We start from the raw sequence: 20,150 nt of genomic DNA on the forward strand, positions 1-20,150 counted from the left end.
TTTAACTTTATATACTCGTAAATATGTAGATTTTGTAGTCGGAGGACGAGGAAGCCGACAATATCAAATTACTGTGGAGGGTATAAAAGTGCAATTAAATGTACATATCATAAATACTAAAGTAATTCTAAGGGGTAAAATATTTTGCTTTCCCTGCAATTTAAAGATAAATTAGCAATTATAAACATATATGAGGAACAATGTTGAAATATATAAGATTGCTAAGGTTATATCCGTTAAAAGTCCTCGTTTAAAAGAAGCGAAAAGAAAGGAGGAACCCAAAGGTGAACGCATTATTTCGTAAGGTCCTTGCGTTAAATTCCCCAAACTTCTCTACATTTGTGTGCGAAAAGTAAGGAGATTTTCGTTCATCTATCATGTCCGAAGTTCGTCCGAATTCAACTCTCAAATTCATCCATCGTCCCTCAATCTCGATCACATTCTTCATCGGTGATTCTCTCTCTTTATCTATTGAAATTAAATTAATTTTTGTTATATTTTCCCCTTCCAATTTTGATCCAAGAATGTTGATTTCTATGGAATTTAAATTGCAGGGGGTTGGATTGCTTGATGATAGAAGTACATTGGAAGGATGAGCAATGGAACTACCCCCACGAGGGCTTCTCGAGGTGCATTTGATCTCCTCTAGGATTAAATGAGTCATTGATGCATTTAGGATGGTTGTTCAAATTATTAAATAATTAATAATTTAAAAAATATGGATTTTTCTCATATTGGAGATGCAATTTTGTGTTATTTATATTGGAGATGCTTTCTTCACCCTTGTTTGATGCCATGTTTCTCCTATATTTATATTGACATGTATTCGATTCTGTCCCGTCTCAAGTTCTGGGGGAGCTAATAAGTAAATTGGAGTCCAATGTTTTGCTGAACATTTTATTTCCTTGAAAGAAATAGAAAAATGGAATGTTATCGTGAATGTTGGGCATAGACACGCCCTCACACCGCGGAAGCGATATCATCTGAGAGATAGCCCTGACTTTTGTTGACACAAAAGCACAAGTCAATCTCTATATTCTTGTTTCTCAAAGGAAACTAGAATAGATAGTGAAATTCTTATTTCTCAAAGGAAACAAGAATCGAAAGTGATATATTTCATCAAAGTGAAATATACACTCTTCCTCTCATCAGTTCTAGGACTGAAATGTCGAGGGAACCTACAAGCTATGGCAACTCACAGATAAGATAAATACAAACACGGGATTTACGTGGTTCGGCAAACTTGCCTACGTCCACGGGAGGGGGTTTTAACTATGAGGAGAATACCAAACTATTACAAATTCTCTCTCAACTCACTCTTTCTTTTCTCTCAAAACTCCACTTGAGATTTTTCCCCACACCAAAACACCTCCACAACCACTTCTATTTATAAGAGATGAAAGGGGGGGAAAATAGAACAAATTAGGCGGGCTCACGCGGGGGAAATCGCAGGAAAGAGCGCGCGCACGAAAGCTGGCAGGCTGCGGACGAAACTCGTGCTGTCCACTCGAGTGCGTCGTGGGCAGGCGGCGCGTGCGGCACGGACACGAGCTCACGACGAGAGCTCGTCCGCACAAGGGACAAGCCCGCGCAAAGGATAAGCGGCAGCGGGCACGTGGGTGGCCCCCCCTTAACCCCCACGATCACAATTCTTCACCTCGCACATCATTTGATAAACCTCAAATTATGGACGAACACCAGAAGAACCCCACAAACTCCACCAGAGAGATATCCAGGCCAAACCAGGTCAAACCAGCTGCGCCACTATACCGCGGCTGCCTACGTACCCTCCACCGGGATCAAGCTAACCGTAGTTCTACAACTATACTCCAACATAGTTTTTACCTCACCTCCATCATTGCCCCGCAGGGCCATGCCCTCTTGAGCAACTCAACACGGGCTGATATGAAGCAAGTCCAAGCAATGCTTAAACTTACTACCTGTGACCACCTTGGTTAACATGTCCGCGGGATTCTCATTCGTATGCACCTTCATGAGAGAAATATCGCCTTCCTCTATGACATCCCGCACAAAATGATACCTGACGTCGATATGCTTAGTACGAGCATGGTGAACTTGATTTTTCGCCAAGTGAATCGCACTCTGACTGTCGCACCATAAGTTCACGCTTTCCTGCTCGATCCCCAAATCGTCTAGAAGACCCCACAGCCACAATGCTTCCTTCACTCCCTCCGTCATTGCCATGTACTCGGCCTCTGTTGTAGAAAGTGCCATTGTAGCCTGCAACATCGATCGCCAACTAACTGGAGTTCCATGTATCCTGAATACATAACCAGTAGTAGATCGTCGTCTATCTAGATCGCCCGCATAATCAGAGTTCACATACTCGTCGATCTGACATGTATCTCCACCAAAACACAGACCCGTATCCGCGGTACCTTTTAAGTACCTCAGGACCCATGTATCTCCACCAAAACACAGACCCGTATCCGCGGTACCTTTTAAGTACCTCAGGACCCATTTCACCGTTTCTCAGTGCGTCTTTCCCGGATTCGCCATGAATTTGCTGATCACACTAACCGCCTGTGAAATATCAGGGCGTGTACACACCATTACGTACATTAAGCTGCCAACTACACTAGCATAAGGGACATGCTCCATGTGTGCCTTATCTTTCGCTGTAGTGAGAGATTGTTTACCAGAGAGCCTAAAATGTGGAGCCAATGGAGTTACCACCGGCTTAGCACTTTGCATCCCGAACCTCGCGATCACCCGTTCTATGTAGTCCTTCTGACTCAAGAACAATCATCGATTCGCCCACTCTCTTCTAATCTTCATACCCAGTATTATCCTAGCAGCGCCCATGTCCTTCATCTCGAACTCATTGCTAAGTTGATATTTCAGCTTGTCTATCTCCACCTTGTTCTTCGATGCAATAATCATGTCATCCACATACAACAGGAGATAGATATAATCACCTCCACGAAGCTTCCGAATGTAAACACAATAATCATAGTCGCTTCGGAAAAATCCATGCTTCAGCATGAAGGAGTCAAATCGCTTGTACCACTACGAGGAGATTGCTTCAATCCATACAGTGACTTCCTCAAGCGACATACATAATTCTCTTTATCCTCAACCTTGTAACCCTCAGGTTGATGTATATAGATCTCTTCATCCAAGTCTCCGTGCAAGAAGGCCGTCTTGACATCAAGTTGTTCCAGCTCAAGATCACCATGAGCAACAATACTCAATAGCATCCGAATAGAGGTGTGTTTCACTACCGGAAAAAATATCTCATTGTAATCCACACCCTCTCTTTGTGCAAACTCCTTAGCCACTAGTCTCGCCTTGTACCTTGTACCACTGAGCTCTGAAGGATCTTTCTTTCTTTTATACACCCACTTACAACCAATAGTTTTTCTTCCTACGGGCAATGGGACCACCTCTCATATTTAATTCTTCCGGAGAGATTCCATCTCCTCCTCTATCGCAGCCAACCAACTCTCGTTATCTCTATCCCGAATAGCTTCCTTAAAGGAGACCGGCTCATCTTCCTCCACCGAGAGTGCATACTCAACCAAATTAACATGCCCATAGTGCTTCAGGGGTTGATCAGCCCCCAGCTTCTGAACCTGCTTGTATGCTCGCATTGGCCTAGTGGAAGCCAAGCTATCCTCGAGCTGTTGTTGTTGAACCTCCTCCTGCTCAAGCTCATCATCTACCTGATTTCCCACTTGAACACGACTAGAACCTGGTTGGTCTTTAGGTTCTATATCAATAACCTGGGACTTAGAATTCCCAACAGTTTCAACACCATCATCTTTGGGTACCTTAGCAATTATGGATTTCTCATCAAATGTAACGTCTCTGCTGATCACGAACTTCGAATCTTCTGTACACCAAAGGCGGTAGCCTTTTACACCCTTTGCATACCCCAAGAAAATTATCTTCTTGACCCTCGCGTTAAGTTTTCCCTCGTTGACGTGATAGTAGGCGGTACACCTAAAAATCCGGAGCCTCTCATAATCTGCATGTTCCCCTAACCACACCTGATAGGGTGTATCACCGTCCAATGTTGAATGTGAAGATCGATTCACAATATAGCAAATTGTAGCAATCGACTATGCCCACCATTCTTTGTCCAAACCAGCATAAGATCGCATACTCACTGCTTTCTCCCGTAGTATTCGATTCAGTCTCTCCGCGACCCCATTTTGCTGTGATGTAGATCTAACTGTCCAGTGTCTGGCAATCCCCTCCTGATCACAGAACTCCTTGAAGGCACCATCTGTATACTCTGTATCGTTGTCAGATCTCAATGTCTTTAATTTTTTTCCTGTCATGTTCTCAATCATCGCCTTCCACTTCTTGAATGTCTCAAATACCTTATTCTTATGTTTCAGAAAATAAATCCAAGCATATCTCGAATGATCATCTATGAATGAGACAAAATATCTGAAACCACCCTTGAAAGTTGTCGAAGCCGGACCCCAAACATCCGTGTGCACATAATTTAGTATCTCTCTGCTCTTGTGCTTGCTCCTTAGAAACTAGAACCTGTGCGCCTTTCCATACACACAACCCTCGTAAAAATCCATACAAGATTTCTTCAGATTCTTTAGCAAACCCTCTTTACCAAGCAGATCCAGGCCCTTCTCTGACATGTGCCCAAGCCGTCTATGCCATAACCGTGTGTGCTCATATGGGTCTCCACCGCTTCCTTCAGCTCCAACTGCTGCATCTCCCGTCACCGTCGTACCCGAGAGAGTATATAGATTACTGTGACGAACACCCTTCATCACTGTTAAGGAACCTCGAACAACCTTCTTCACTCCGTTTTTTATAACAATCTTGCAGCCACCGGAGTCCAAAGCACCCACTGTGATAAGATTCTTCCGTAAGTCGGGAACGTGCCGTACATCCGTTAAGATTCTGACCACTCCATCATGCATCTTAATTTTTATATCACCGAGCCCCACCGTTTTATAAGCATGGTTATTCTCCATCAATACGGTTCTACTATCAATGCTTCTATAGGTAGTAAACCACTTTTTATTTGGGCACATGTGATAAGAGCAACCCGAATCAAGAATCCACTTCCCGGAGGTATCCTCGTCACCCGTGACGACATAGCATTCCTTATCGCTCCCTTCCCCTGAAACGTAGCTCGCCTCTTCTTTGTCTTCTCGTCTTTCAGTCTTGTTGTTGTTCTTTTTCTCACCTACTCTCTTGTTAGGACAATTAACTTTAAAATACCCTAGCTCACCATATTTGAAACACGGTCTTTCCGCAAGAGGTCTTGATTTTGATCTAGACTTTCCTCCCTTGCCTTTTCCTCGCTCATTGCCTCTTCCTCTGGCGAAGAACCCCTGCGCTTGTTCTTTGTTACCACCAGTGGCCATATCACTAGTTGTAATTTTTCGAAGATCATCAGTTAGAAGCGCCGTTCTAGTCTTATCCATCGATAAACTGTCACCCACAAGCATCAGTGTTTGAACCATATTCTCATAAGACTTCGGCAGAGATAGAAGTAGTAGAAGTGCCTGATCCTCGTCTTTCACTGTCACCTCAATGTCTTTCAAATCCGATAAGATCCTATTGAACTTGTTGATGTACTCCTGGATTGACGAGCCTTCCTCCATCTTACAAGTATATAATTTGGATTTTAAATAGATCCGGTTCGTTAGACTCTTCGTCATAAAAGTGCTCTCTAACTTTAACCACACGCCCGCAGTCGTTTCCTCACCTTCCACCAAGAAAGCTACATCCCTTTCAATACAAAGGATAATCGACGTCCGTGCTTCCAGATCCAGCTCCTCCCAATCCTCATCAGACATGTCCTTGTGCTTCTTCTCTTTTCCAGCCAAAGCTTTGTGTAACTTTTGTGAAATTAACGAATTTTTCATCTGCATCCTCTAATAGAAAAAATCATTTTTCCCATTGAATTTTTCAATCTCGTACTTTCTAACTTTAACTGTTTTACTTGTTGACGTCATTCTCCGCTTGTATAAATAAATCTGATTCTCTTAGGAATTTCAACAAATATCTTGTGTTCACCACACAATAATCAACCACCACATCAGATCAGTAGCTCAACCACCGCCAATCTGAATAAGGGCTCTGATACCAATTGTTGGGCGCAGAGACACGCCCTCACACCGCGGAAGCGATATCACCTGAGAGATAGCCTTGGTTTTTGTTGACACAAAAGCATAAGTCAACCTCTATATTCTTGTTTCTCAAAGGAAACTAGAATAGATAGTGAAATTCTTACACAAAAGCATAAGTCAACCTCTATATTCTTGTTTCTCAAAGGAAACTAGAATAGATAGTGAAATTCTTATTTCTCAAAGAGGAAACTAGAATAGATAGTGAAATTCTTATTTCTCAAAGGAAACAAGAATCGAAAGTGATATATTTTATTAAAGTGAAATATACACTCTTCCTCTTATCAGTTCTAAGACTAAAATATCGAGGAAACCTACAAGCTATGGTAACTCACAGATAAGACAAATACAAACACGGGATTTTCGTGGTTCGGCAAACTTGCCTACGTCCACGGGAGGGGGTATTAACTATGAGACGAATACCAAACTATTATAAATTCTCTCTCAACTCACTCTTTCTTTTCTCTCAAAACTCCACTTGAGATTTTTCCTCACACCAAAACACCTCCATAACCACTTCTATTTATAGGAGATGAAAGGGGGGAAAACAGAAAAAATTAGGCGGGCTCACGCGGGGGAAATCGCGGGAAAGAGCGCGCGCACGAAAGCTGGCAGGCGGCACACGAAACTCGTGCTGTCCACTCGAGCGCGTCGTGGGCAGGCGGCGCGTGCGGCACGGACACGAGCTCACGACGAGAGCTCGTCCGCACAAGGGACAAGCCCGCGCAAAGGATAAGCAGCAGCGGGCACGTGGGTGGGTCCCCCCTTGACCCTCACGATCACAGTGAACCAACCTACAAAGTCTAAACGTTATTACTATAAAATGGTCAGGCATAAGTGCAATTTTGAAATGCGGGTTGTTAGCTGCTTTTCCAGTGAAGAGGAGAGTCTTCTGTTGTGATAGTTATCTGTATGATTTATTAACTTATAAATTCAGAATCGGAGCGCCGAAGGGAGGGGGATGTGAACTAAGCCTATACGGCTATACGTCGTGTCTTATGTGTTTAGTGATTGAATTTGATGAAATATTAAAGCTCCAGTTTTTATTTCAAGTATGAGTTTTAGTTTGTTGATAAAAAATAATTGCAATAAATATTTCCCTCATTTCAAACGTGTTTTTGCATTAAAAAAAAACATGGGAAAATCTTATGTGTTTAGTGATTGAATTTGATGAAATATTAAGGCTCCCGTTTTTATTTCAAGTATGAGTTTTAGTTTGTTGATAAAAAATAATTGCAATACATATTTCCCTCATTTCAAACGTGTTTTTGCATTAAAAAAGCATGGGAAATGGAACAATATATATGTTAACTTTACACCTCTTCTCAAGTTACAACCACTTGCTTGGAAAATGATGGATGTGAGGAAATTCTGAGAGGCCGCTTCTTCCTTGATGAGGACAGTCTCGTGCACTAGCTAGCAGTAGTTTGGTGCCTGGTTTCTCACATATTGAGTCAAAACCACCTGCAAGTTAGCAAGTACAACCAAGTTTATTCTACATGCTTTCTGCGTCTCAATTTCTTAATCATTTAAATTCAGACCTTAAAAAGAAAAAGGAAAAGGAATTGAGAAGAATATGAATGAAATGAATTTAAAAATCAAGCAAACAAGAAAGAATGAAATGAAATGCCCGTTATCTAGAAGTTGTAGTAGTGTGCATCAATTTTGTTCGATGCCACAGTGTCTAAAAATGTGCTCTTCTTCTCCAAATACTATAGAATTATTGAATAATCATACTCTCCACATTGCAAAGAAACAGCGGATAGAATAGCCAAAAGTCAAGACAATAATATAATCTATAGAGGAGAATTAATCATTAAACTATCTTCCTTTTATTGTTTAAGATTTGGTTTTGCATGCGAGAGAAACTACAGTGGAATTTAACAAGCAGAAAGTAACAATTGTTTTTGTGATGAGCTGTCACCCTTAAATGATTTTAAATTTTGAATTGTCACCCTCAAATGAATTGCATTTGCTATGTACTTTTGAGTGAGTTGAGAACTAAGGTGAAAATTTTCTATGTAACCTATGAAGAAGCATTTGTCTTTTCAAGTAAATGCTCAAATTATGGTTTATGATGACCAATTGATGGTAATAACTGTGAAGAGATTCTGTGATGAACTTTACTATAGCCTAGACATTTGTATACCTTTTAGTAAATTAAATAGGGCATAAATGACATAGAAATAATTTTAAATTAAGTAGAAGGTTCGATCAAGGCTTTTCTCAAGGAACCCAATTTTATTGTTGCTAGATCTAAACCTAATTGTTACTGCCAACATCAACATCATTATCGAACATATACAAGTTGCTTACTTACTACTTACTTGGATACAAATTGTCTAACTAATTTCGAATTGTCTTCCGACAGCTAATTTAAGGAAATTGAAGGATCTATTGCATAAAAGCGAAAATCGAATATGTGCAGATTGTGGTGCACCAGAACCTAAATGGGCGTAAGTATCTTTGGCTTGCACGCACACAAATACATTAGCATACTTTTCTTCACGTAAGCATTTAATAAATATTGTATGAGTTTACCTTATATTTGTTGACATTTTACATTTGATTAATTTGCTACTTTTAAAATTGTATGAGTTTTATATTAAGCAATGTTGTTATCTGCTATCATTTCTTTTTGATATAACTAGTTTCTTGAGACTTTTATTGACGATCATGATGACTTGAGTAAAATGTAAGATAAAGTGATGAATAAATTTAGCCCTAATTTTGGACTACTCATGAAATGAAGCTATGTAATACAGATTGAGGCCATACATGAGATTTGCAATGCGTGATTCCTATTACACAATAGCAGATTTCATTTGAAGCATTATAAATTAGATTCAAATTAATATTGATCATGTCTGCAAATTGAGGTGACAACTAATGCTCAAGTGGAGATATATTGGAGAGAAGATAGTCTATCTAGTGCAGCAGGTTCCCCTGGAAAAAGCAAATATCCTACTGTGAGTATTTTCAGGTTGAAGTTTTTGTAAGAACTATCAATGGGGTTCTTATGTGAAATGGGTAAAGTAAAATGTGAGGAAATTTATTTAAATAAAAGCACTATGATTTACTTACAGAGAGCACAAAATACATCTGCAGTCTTATGGTATCGTAGGTTTTTACACTTTACAGTTCCATATTTAGTTAGTAGATATATGACGTATTTTTAATATAGGATTCTTGGACAACAATCCTAGTCTTACCAAACAATTCCAAATGAATAACACCCCCGACTAAAAAATATCATGCTTAAGGACATATATGTGTAGGATATGAATCCATGGATATTTTTATGAGAAGATCTAGCACGTAGCTATTGATATGCCTGTTTAATGTTTTTTTTCCAACTCCTTATAGTGTTTTCATATTATTGCTTGGGGTGTCATAGTCAACTTCTATTTATATGTAAAACATATAGGAACACAAGATACCTATAATATTATACAAAATAATCCCCCCTTTTGGTTTTTGTGGGCTTCATTTTAGAATTTCAGAAATGCCGTCACATCTTGAAAAATCAGCGGAAATGACCTTACGCTTGAAAAAAATCAGTGAAAATGCCCTCACATCTTAAAAAATTAATGTAAATGACACTTGAAAAATCAACTGAAACTCCCTCACACTTGAGAAAATCAACAAAAAATCTCTGAAATTAGGAAGAAAATAAAAATATACATCCTCTTGGCAATTTGACTACAACACTCTCTCAGATTTGGTGTCATGCACGCATCACATACATCATAATACTAGTACCGTCTAAATCAAATCCCCTAGGAGTAGTGAACCAATTCGATTAACAAAATTATCATTATGCTCAATAGCTTTTTTCCTGTATCATTCTTTTTTATGCTGATGGTCATTCTATGGTACATGCAGATTGTTAAAAAATCAATGACTGTAGTTACTTGCTTCAAGCTTAACTTGAATGCAAACAGTTAAATATCGGCGTAAGCATGTGTCTGAAGCAAACGTGATTTTTTTTTTCAGGTCATCCAATATTGGGGTATTTATATGCCTAAAATGTTCAGGTGTACATCGAAGTCTTGGTACGCATATCTCAAAGGTGCACAGAATTGCTCGTCTCATGTTTGTCAGTTGGATCTCGAAGCTAATCACAATTAGTTGCTATTACTTTATTCTGTCCATCTTTATTTTTTTTACAAATAAGCCATTATTTTTTTACATGAATTTTTCATAGACTAACTGAGAATTCTGATAGCTTCACGAAGAATTAAGCTCCTCCCCTATGAAAGAAGAGAGAATTACATTAGTATTTATAAGTATTGCAGTCTCAGCAATTTTATGTATAAGGAAAAAAAAGGGAGAGAAAAACTTGTGTACTATGTCTATATGTTATTGGGTTATTGTCCCTTCACAGGGAAATACTCATAGTTTCTGAATATTATTCCTCAAAAATTCGTGGTTGATCAATGATTATTTTCTACTTCCAATTATTTGGGACGCAGGTTCTATCCGTGACGTTAGATGACTGGTCTGATGAGGAAATTGAGTCCATGGTTGAGGTTGGAGGAAACTCTTATGCCAATTCAATTTATGAGGCATTCCTACCATCAGGTCTTTCAAAACCGAGCCCAGACTCAAGTAATGAAGAGCGCTCCAAGTTCATCAGGTGAAATTAGGTTGAAGGTTGATTTCTGATATCATTCATGAGTGATCTAGGAGACTCAATTTAATTTCACCTTGTAGATCAAAGTATGAGTTGCAAGAATTTTTGAAGCCCAGCCTGCGAATTGTTTCTTCGAAGAGCTCTTTCTCTTCCTTCAGGTCGTGTGATTCAGTGAGGGATGTGGATTTTGACGCCTTAAATACAGTAAGTTTTGATATTTCATCCATTAAATAACTTTTGAACATAGCGAACTGGTGTTCTCTTGCAATTATCCATTCATTTTCATCAGTAATATCATAAATATCTTGGTTATTCTATTGTCTTTGTCAAAGAGTGCTGACTGATAGAAACCTCTTGTTTTTAATTTCTCAAAGGAGGGCATGGTAGAGTTCATGGGAATATTGAAGGCCAAAGTAATAAAAGGTACAAACATGGCTGTGAGAGATATGCTAAGCAGTGATCCTTATGTAGTTTTGACTCTTGGGAAACAGGTTAGTAGCATCTTAGGATAAAATTTAGGTTTATTGTTTTGGCAATAAGAGAAGTTTGAGTTATTTATTTTGTTGCATGCAAACGTTTTTCATCTCAACTACAGAAGGTGCAGACAACGGTAGTACAGAGCAACCTAAATCCAGTTTGGAATGAGGAGCTTAAGCTTTCAGTCCCTGAATCTTATGGAACCCTTAAACTGGTAAGTCTGATGGGATAAATAGATTGCAGGTGGTTACAGTACATATGAAGCTCACTGAACAAGTTGATTAGATAATGATTCTTATCATCGTATAAAGCTTATAGGCCATCGAACTTGTGAGTCTGATGGTAGAATTAGGTTTCCTTTTCCTATACTATGTAAATCTCCTTCCAGAAATTGTTTATGCTCATTTACGATCGAAGATACACAATAATTAAGTATTAGAATTCCTTGGCGTGAAACTTTTATTCATAGACGTGGGAATTGTCCTTACGGACACTGGATTTCTTTTTCTCCATGTTATGCCTGAAAGCCTTGAACTAATCTCAATTCTTTTACGTATATGAGCTCTTTGCATGTGTAAAATTTTGTCATAATTACATTCTCTTCTTCAATCTATATAAACAAAAATGATCATGGGTAGAACTCATGAATTTGCACATTCGAAAAATGCATATAATCTGCTCATAAGGTTTAAGTGTACTGAAGTGTCTGTCCATCAACATTTTTATCTTTAACTTTTGCTTTGAGATTTCGTGCTTGTTTGCGATACACATCAACGCACGCATCTCAAAGATAGCATTAAAATATGTGTCACGGATCTCAAAGCAAATCACACATAAAAAAATTGGTAGACAGAGCTCTCAGTCCATTGAAGTTTATAACTCTACTCGTGCTCATAATACTAATATAAACTTATTTACATCCTTGCTACAGGAAGTTTATGATCATGACATGCTATCTTCTGATGATTTAATGGGTGAAGCAGAAATCGATCTTCAGCCAATGATTGAATCTGCGATGGCTTTCGGGGACCCTGACCTCCTCTCTGACATGCAGATTGGCAAGTGGTTGAAATCAGCGGACAATGCCCTTATCGATGATAGCACAGTGCACGTCATTGATGGGAAAATAAAGCAAGAGATATCTTTAAAGCTACAGAATGTGGAGTCTGGAGAGATGTTCTTAGAGATGGAGTGGATTCCTTTGATGCAGTAGGCTCAATTTGCTTGTTTTCATTTTGTTATATATAAGGTTCTTTCTCAATTTGATTCATTTCTTTTTCCTTAATTTTTTTTAAAAAAAATTGTAACCGCTGAAAATGAATTATGTCAACTAGCAAACAATTAGATTGTTGTATTTTTGTCAGTAAAGGATAGTTTAACTCCATTTCAAAATGCTTAATCTGTACTTAGTTTTTTCTTACATGGGTTTGGTTGTAAATTTTCTAATTTTTCTGATAGACAAAAGAAGAATAAATGTATTTCTTTCTGAGCTTGTGATTTTGTGATTTACTTAAAGTTTATCATATTCACAACTCCATGGGTAAGTCTGGATTCAACTCCATGGGTAAGTCTGGATTCAATTTAATTTGATTCTATCGTTCAACATAGAATTTATTATTTCATCAATTACTCCAGTTTTCATAGAATCTATTATTTCATCAATTACTCCAGTTTTCGCAGTCTAATCCAGCCATTAAAACAAACCCAAGTGTCATACAAATTTCACAGTTAATCCACAAATTATTAATATTTTACCTTTAACATCCACATTTTATTAGCTTTGAAAGGAATTTCGAAATGTCGCAAAAGATCAACAAACCTACCAAAATGCACACTTTCTTTCTCATGAAACAAAGGGAGAAAATTAGTTAATCTTTCATTCTCCACATGGTTTTCTTCCCTAGAAAACTATGGAGGTCAACCTCCCAGTTGCTGCCACAACGACATCAGAAGCAACAGTTGTTTGTTTATTCATTCACAAAATATATGACATACAAATCTTTCTCAAGATAATAGTAAATAGAGAATCTACTAAATATACAAAATCACAAACAGAATTAAACTACGAACTTTCTTTCACCACGAAATCAAGCTTCGGCTTTAATACCAAAATTAAGCCGCAACAAAATTTAACTCTATTAATCTTCAGTTTTCTCAATCTTATCCGCTCAATTGTTCATACAAGTTCCAAGTTACCACAAATTGTCAATCTTTCCCCTCAAACATCCAGATTTTACCTTGGATGGAGAGCCCAGTTGCTGCCACAATAAAATCAGCAGCAAGAAAATTACACAGAAACAGTAAGGTTTATTCTTTCACATAATGTTTGCTATATCTTGTGTCGATCAACAAGAAGGATATCTTTCCAAGCTTCATAAAACATCCAAGTGATGCCTGATGAAGGCATGACCTTCAAACAACTTGCTCCCCATCCTCTGTAGAGGCCGAGGATGCCTCGTTCTTTGATGACCTCCGAAAGGGCAGCGACCATGTGAGGAGGGCATTTGCCTTGCAGAGATCCGACCATTAATCGCTTGCGAGCTACTTCCAGAGGGAAACTTATTGTGCTCGCAGTGAAACCTGAGGAAGACAATGAAGAAGTACATGTTTAAAATATTTTGCACATCAGGCATATTATGTTGGGATTGCCTTTAGATTCTTCGTATGTAACTTCATGCAGTTTAGTAAGGTTAGAATTCTATTGTGGTTAAGAGGCTAAGTCCTGTCATGATAAGAGGCTGTATCCCATTCAAACTCAAGGGACCTTAGGGCTATGATAGAGTAGATTAGCTCCTCTATATAAGGTTTTCTACTGTTGTACGCCAAGGTAAGTCAAGATCAGAGTTAGATCTGTGGACAGAGCCCTGAAATGTCTTAAGGTTAAGGGAGTAGGATGTTTAATTGATAAAGAAACACAATACCTGACTGATTTTCTCTATCACCTTACGGAGTGAAATCCCAACAGATTAACGTTTGCATAAATTACAGAAATTTTCCTCTGTTTTGAAGGAATCACAAATATCTTTATAAGGTTCCAAGAGCGACGCTGTATTCCCTTCATTTACATAAATTTGGATGAAGGTTGACGTCATAGAACTACAGAGGGAAGGGGCCAGACATTATTTTTGGAGCATAAGGGAGATTTCTTTTCATCTTGTAACCATTAGAACTTTCTGTAAATTGCCCCTAAATTTTTGTATAGAGAAATTATATGAAGAATCACAAAACAAAGATTGCATGTGAAAAAACTGTAACAATATGGAGAACACAATTAAATCAATAATGTACTATGCTTTTCTTTTTACTTCAATAAGCATTTAATCACCCCAGTCATTTACGCAGTAATACTCATAATATAAATTCCTACAGTATAAAAGAATTCATTCTTGCTACTAAATGATTGATTAGACTAATTATCATAAATTATTCACCAACCAACCCTGGTAGACTAGCCTCTTCATGTTCTCTCTTTTTTTCCACTTCCTAGAAGTCATAGAATCACGTTAAAATTGCTTTCTTTTTGTTAAAAACTTGTAATAAAGCAAACAATCTCAAGGTAGAATCACCTGAGAGCGCTCCAATTATTAGTAGTTCTGCACGGTTCAAAGACTTTTTGTTATTGGCTTTACAGTAACTAGTCTTCAGTGTCTCGTACATGAAATAATAGCAAGTACTATAAGGAAGCATTCCCATAAGTGTAGGCGAAAGACCAGCATAGAGCCCGCCTATGCCGTCATCTTTACATATCTTTTTGAAAGCAAGGGTAATGCTGGGGTAAAGCTCTCGATTCACAGTCAAACGATCCTGCAACATAATCAAACCGAGTACGTAGATGATAACTACACCTTTGCCTTCTTAAAAACCAGAATTCTTGCATGATATCAGACAGAAAATGGATTTGCCATGTCAACATAAAAGTTTGTATAACAAACAGATCTCAGCTGAATATAATATGATATAATGGACAGATCTGTGCAACAAGTATTAAGTGCCTTGAAACTAGAAAGCATATTTTAAAGAAAAATTGAGGTCGGTCGTCTGAATGATCCATTCTTTACAAAACAACATATACTAGCAGAATACTTGTACCTAGCCATAACATGCGATGTTTGCAGGACTTCCAAAAATGTCCTAACTCTTCATTTGCGTAAATGCCATTAATGGAACCAATATAATTGAGATAGCTAATGCAATTCGCCCGTCTACATGCACTCTCCTCATTTGCTCTTTTCATCTAAGGGTATCTATAAAATGATAGATCACTGTTATATAGACTCTCAATAGTCCAAAATATGGATTACTAGCATTAGAACAACAGTGTCCCATGAGCCTATAAATAGAGGACGGTGGAGTTAATTTATATAAAAAAAATTCCAATGCTCAACGGGAACCTTGAGAGAATATTTTAAGAACACCTTTTTGCTAAAACCTCACCTAACCAAACATACCAGTTGAGGTGGATGTACTCTCCTTAGTTTCAAGTTGAGGATGACATAGATTCCAATGCTATTCTAATATGACAACCTATTTCAAGTTACAGAAACATCTTAAACAAAAAAACCATTTATTACCCAATATAAATACCACTATAACAAATTAAACTAATAATTCACCTTGATTACTTCAAGAGGATGGCACACGAGTGTGCTCACTATGCCGGCAGCTGCGCCACCAACAGCAAAAGGAGAAATCCACTGAAAGGAGAGGTCTATGTTAATATTACCAATCTGGAGCTTTGGATTTTCTTTCCATTTTTCTTGTGCTGTTGTTAATGTCCTTTTGACACATTCAAACGTTGTGAACTCAATTGCCTGAGAAGGGATTATGCGGAGCATGTTGATGGCGTTTCCAGCCCATAGCCCCTGCCAACCATTCTCTTCCATAATCTCTATGAAACTGCCCACAATATGTTTAGATCCAACTCCAACAACCATTCTAGTCCTGTATGCACGTAGAATATAGTAGCATTAGGCCGGTTAAAATGATACTTTCGATGTTTACTGAACTTTACTGTACAACGTAGTACTAGACAGAAAAAGCATGACACCGTCAAGTAGAACATAATGATCCATTAGATCTCTTTTGAATCTATTGCTTCCGGTTTACTACATGTTTCCTTGAAAGGGGAATAAACAAATATTGTTCTTTCGCAAATACTTATTTAGAGATATTTCAATAGTTTACGTCCATTGAGACAATAACAACTAAAAAGCTCTTACAGATCCACGAACAAGCATATCCATGAGTGTGTGACGATCTAAAACTAAAACGTGATCAGAAAAATATAGTGTTCCTTAAGCTATCGTAACATACTAGAGAACCTTGGTACTTGAGCACAGTTTTAGGAATCCCAGATGAGTATATAATCTGAACAAACCTTCTCTGTTTGCCAAAGGAAGTTTCTTGAATAAAAAATAGTTAAAATGAGAAAAAGAGCGCTGCACCTGATGGTCTCTAAAGGAGCAAGAACAGCTTTTGTCATTGCACCAGCTAATGCCCCACTGACAAACTCTCCAACTTCTCTAGTCTTAAAGAAGCTCTGCATCATGATTTAAACAAAATGATTATATATAAAAGGCAAGCATCCACTTTTTGTCATCTATATCTCACATTTAAATTCCATCCATGGGCAGCAATCAATCTCCAGAATAAATGCAAGAAAATCAACAACTAAGTTCCTGTAATCTCATCATTGTCGCATGTGTATCTTTTTCTTTGAAAGTTCAGTAGACTATGGAGCACACCAAGAAAACGAAACACCAAGGCATCACCTTATTGCTACCGCTCTTTAAGCTCATGCATTCAAGAAAGAAAATCTCTAATTCCCAACACTAAGCAAGAATCAGGTTAAGAGGACAGATGATAAGTTTAGCTTACAGCCTACAATGAACTAGATTCATAAATGAGATATGAGTGAATTTTTATAAATTTCATTTAATAACTAATGTAAGTAGTCGTGATTAGACAACAGTCAAATGAACACAACTGGATAATCTTTCGCAAGAGGAAGTTCCAATTGATACACACTGCAATATGTAAACGCACTCTAGAAACTGGGTTGATGATACTATGCATCTAATAATCATGTAAAATGATTAGTGGAGTTCACAAACCCTCGGTTGCGTCATCATTATCATCATCATGTATAACTCTACACATAAAAATGGGGTGAGCCGTGAATTAGACAACAATGAGAGCAAGGGGCGGGCATGAGCATAATAAACCAGAACTGGATTTTGATAAAAAGAATTAACTAGCAATGAGCGCAAAGGGCGGGCATGAGCATAAACTAATTCGCAAAACCCACCATATAAAAGAAATAGGAGAAACTGATATCAAGTTTCAAGTTTGTTTCAAAGAATAAAGGATACATGGATACAACAAACATGAATAAATAAATAAATAACGGCTGTTTCTTTCTTTGCGGCATTATATCATACAGAAGAGCCCAATTAGAATATACCCATCTTTTTTTAAAAGGAATTCTAACACCAAATAGAGAAGAACTACTCTAAAGCAGTAAAGAGAAAAGTTAGTTCATTAGACAGGGGGAAAAAAAGAATACGTGAATAAAAAAAATAAGATTGTGGTTGGGGGTGTGCCCCTAACATTTCTATAAATAAAAATAGGTCATAAAAACAGGTACTTCTTTGTCGCACTATATCAAACAGGATTCTCATTAAACACAATAAATAACATATTTTTGACCCATGAAACCAAAAACAGCAAACAACTAAGCTCTATTACAAACTTGTCATTAAAAAACAGTGGGTTTTTTTTTGTTGGCATTACATCAAACAGATGATAAACTAGAATATACCCATCTAATAAAATACAATAAAAACAGAATTTTAGCACACTAAACCAGAAAATAATCCAAAATTAGCTAGGATCACCTTCATCGATTGCCCAACGTTGGGGACCCGAAGCTGGAGGCAGAGACCTCCGCCGCCTCCTCCGGCGGCGGCGGCGGCGGCGTGTTTATCGGAGTGGAACTCCTTTGGAATCGCCATATCCAAACTAATGGGAGGATCCAAAAGAAGCAGAAGCTGCTTTTTCTTCCGAGACGCCGATTCCAAATCCATTGTACCTCTCAGATGTTTGAATGCCTTCTGCTTTTGGACAGAAGAGAGAGAAGTGAAGCCTAAGATTCGAAACCCATGAAGTGTTTTTTGAGATTGTGCACCGAACGAAAAGAACTTTTTATTTGAAAAAAGGAGAGGTGAAACAAAAAAAAAAAAATCTCGCCTTTTTTTATTTCAAGGGTATCTCTTCTATGAGGTACTTGGGCTGCCTTTTGGGGCTCTTCCTCCGAGTCGTGGCGGGCCACTTTATTATGGGCCGACCGGATTTAGGGGGCCCCTTTTCGAGGGCGAACGGTGCAGGTCCTCTGCTTTTTTTCCCCTCTGTGGGGTCACTGTGTCAGTCTGTGAGTAGTTTGTCACAAAATTACCTCTCTTTTGGATTTTTTCAAGGGTTTTTACCGCCTTAACTTTCCTCCAAATTGTAACTTACCATCTTTATTTTTTTTTAAAATAGAATATATTTGCTAAGATGTTTTTAGTGTCACGCTTTTTAGCGCTTTCTGTTTCAAAAAAGTTCTAAACTTACTATTAAATCCCTCAGTTTAATTCAAGAAAGAAAAAAAAAAGAGGAGCAGAGGAGGACGGGAAAGGGGGAGGAAGGTTGGCGGGAGAGGAGGAGGGAAGAGGAGGAGGGTAATGAGGAGGAGGAGGTATGAAAGAATTGGAGTTTGGAGAAACCCCCGGACATGGAGGAGATGGTGAAGGAAGTGGATGAGGAAGAGGAGAGGGAAGGAAGGAAGTGGACGAGGAGGGAGAGGGAGAGGAGAGGAAGTGGAGGAGTGAGGGGAGAAGAGGGGAATGTGGAGAGAGAAGGGTAAAAAAGTGTTTTTTTTTTCTTCTTGGGCTACATAGTGGCGAAGATGTGACATTGAAAATATTTTAGCAAATGTAGGTGGTTTATGTAAAAAAACAATAAAAGCGATAAGTTGTTATAATTTGGAGGAAAGTTAAGGTGATTTTTATATAAAACCCCATTTTTAGTTTTATTACACAGCCCTATTACCACCCCCCCTAAAAACTAGGGAGTTCTATCGCTTTACCTAGCCTCTTGACTCTTAACTTTGTTTATTTGTGCTAGTAATTTATGGGGTTGCCCAATTGAATGGTCGAGCCTCACTGGGCTCAAGCCAATCCTTTAGTGAACTGGTTTCTAGTCCTAAATGGTTAGGATTTTGTCATCTACTCTATAAATATGCACTTATGTAGAGATAAAACGAATATAGAAAAATAGACTATTGTCATCTTCTTCCTCTCTCAATTCTATGATTTATGCGCTAGTCGCGGGATGATATATGAGGGCTTTTCGTCGTATTGATGTGGTCGCCTTCCGGTCATGTTCAAAGATCAAGAATGGATGTGTGGCGATCCTTCCAAAAGATTCGGGACAGGTAACCTCCAAATAAGAGATTTCAATATTCAACATGTTCATTGTATAGTCAACATTGGGATCAGAGCACATTAGGGTTGCTCGTATCTTTGATCTTATTTTAAGGTTCAGATCTGATTGCATCTTATATTTATTTAAATTAGATCTAAAGTTTCTTGATGGTGATGTAAGTCCCCAGAACAAAAAGTTAGGATTTTCATTAATATTTTTTTTAAAGTAAAAACTTTGGTGTAAAAATCCTACTTTTGACATATGGGATGTCAAATCTACAATTAAAATTTAGTTTTATGATCTTATTTTAAGGTTAACCTACCTGCCTTTTCAAAAAAAAAAACATCATGAATTTTATTTTATAACCATTTTGAGATATGTAGATCACGGTGCATGGAACGAATCATCCATTAGAATAGTCTAATATATACATTAAGTCGTGC

General features: G+C 38.1%; 2 protein-coding genes across 4 annotated transcripts; one reads left to right on the forward strand and one right to left on the reverse strand.

The window, feature by feature from the left end:
- Nucleotides 296-12,660, forward strand: LOC109842839 (ADP-ribosylation factor GTPase-activating protein AGD12-like). 3 transcript variants are annotated; one of them, XM_020411742.1, is made up of 9 exons: nt 296-450; nt 555-629; nt 8,503-8,587; nt 10,128-10,203; nt 10,607-10,770; nt 10,848-10,971; nt 11,142-11,258; nt 11,363-11,458; nt 12,176-12,660. In XM_020411742.1, the coding sequence occupies exons 2-9, from the start codon at nt 593-595 to the stop codon at nt 12,455-12,457; spliced, it is 981 nt and encodes a 326-aa protein (XP_020267331.1). In that variant the 5' UTR covers nt 296-450; nt 555-592; the 3' UTR covers nt 12,458-12,660. The 3 variants fall into 3 exon arrangements, with proteins under 3 accessions (XP_020267331.1, XP_020267332.1, XP_020267333.1); XM_020411743.1 differs by having other exon boundaries at nt 11,145-11,258; XM_020411744.1 differs by lacking the exons at nt 296-450; nt 555-629; nt 8,503-8,587 and adding an exon at nt 8,612-9,100.
- Nucleotides 13,357-18,508, reverse strand: LOC109843004 (probable mitochondrial adenine nucleotide transporter BTL1). Its single transcript, XM_020411925.1, has 5 exons — nt 18,141-18,508; nt 16,689-16,783; nt 15,858-16,185; nt 14,811-15,048; nt 13,357-13,824 (listed from the first exon to the last, which is right to left on the reverse strand). The coding sequence occupies exons 1-5, from the start codon at nt 18,327-18,329 to the stop codon at nt 13,574-13,576; spliced, it is 1,101 nt and encodes a 366-aa protein (XP_020267514.1). The 5' UTR covers nt 18,330-18,508; the 3' UTR covers nt 13,357-13,573.

Source organism: Asparagus officinalis, chromosome 5 (genome assembly GCF_001876935.1).
Source record: "Asparagus officinalis chromosome 5, Aspof.V1, whole genome shotgun sequence".
NCBI lineage: Eukaryota > Viridiplantae > Streptophyta > Magnoliopsida > Asparagales > Asparagaceae > Asparagus > Asparagus officinalis.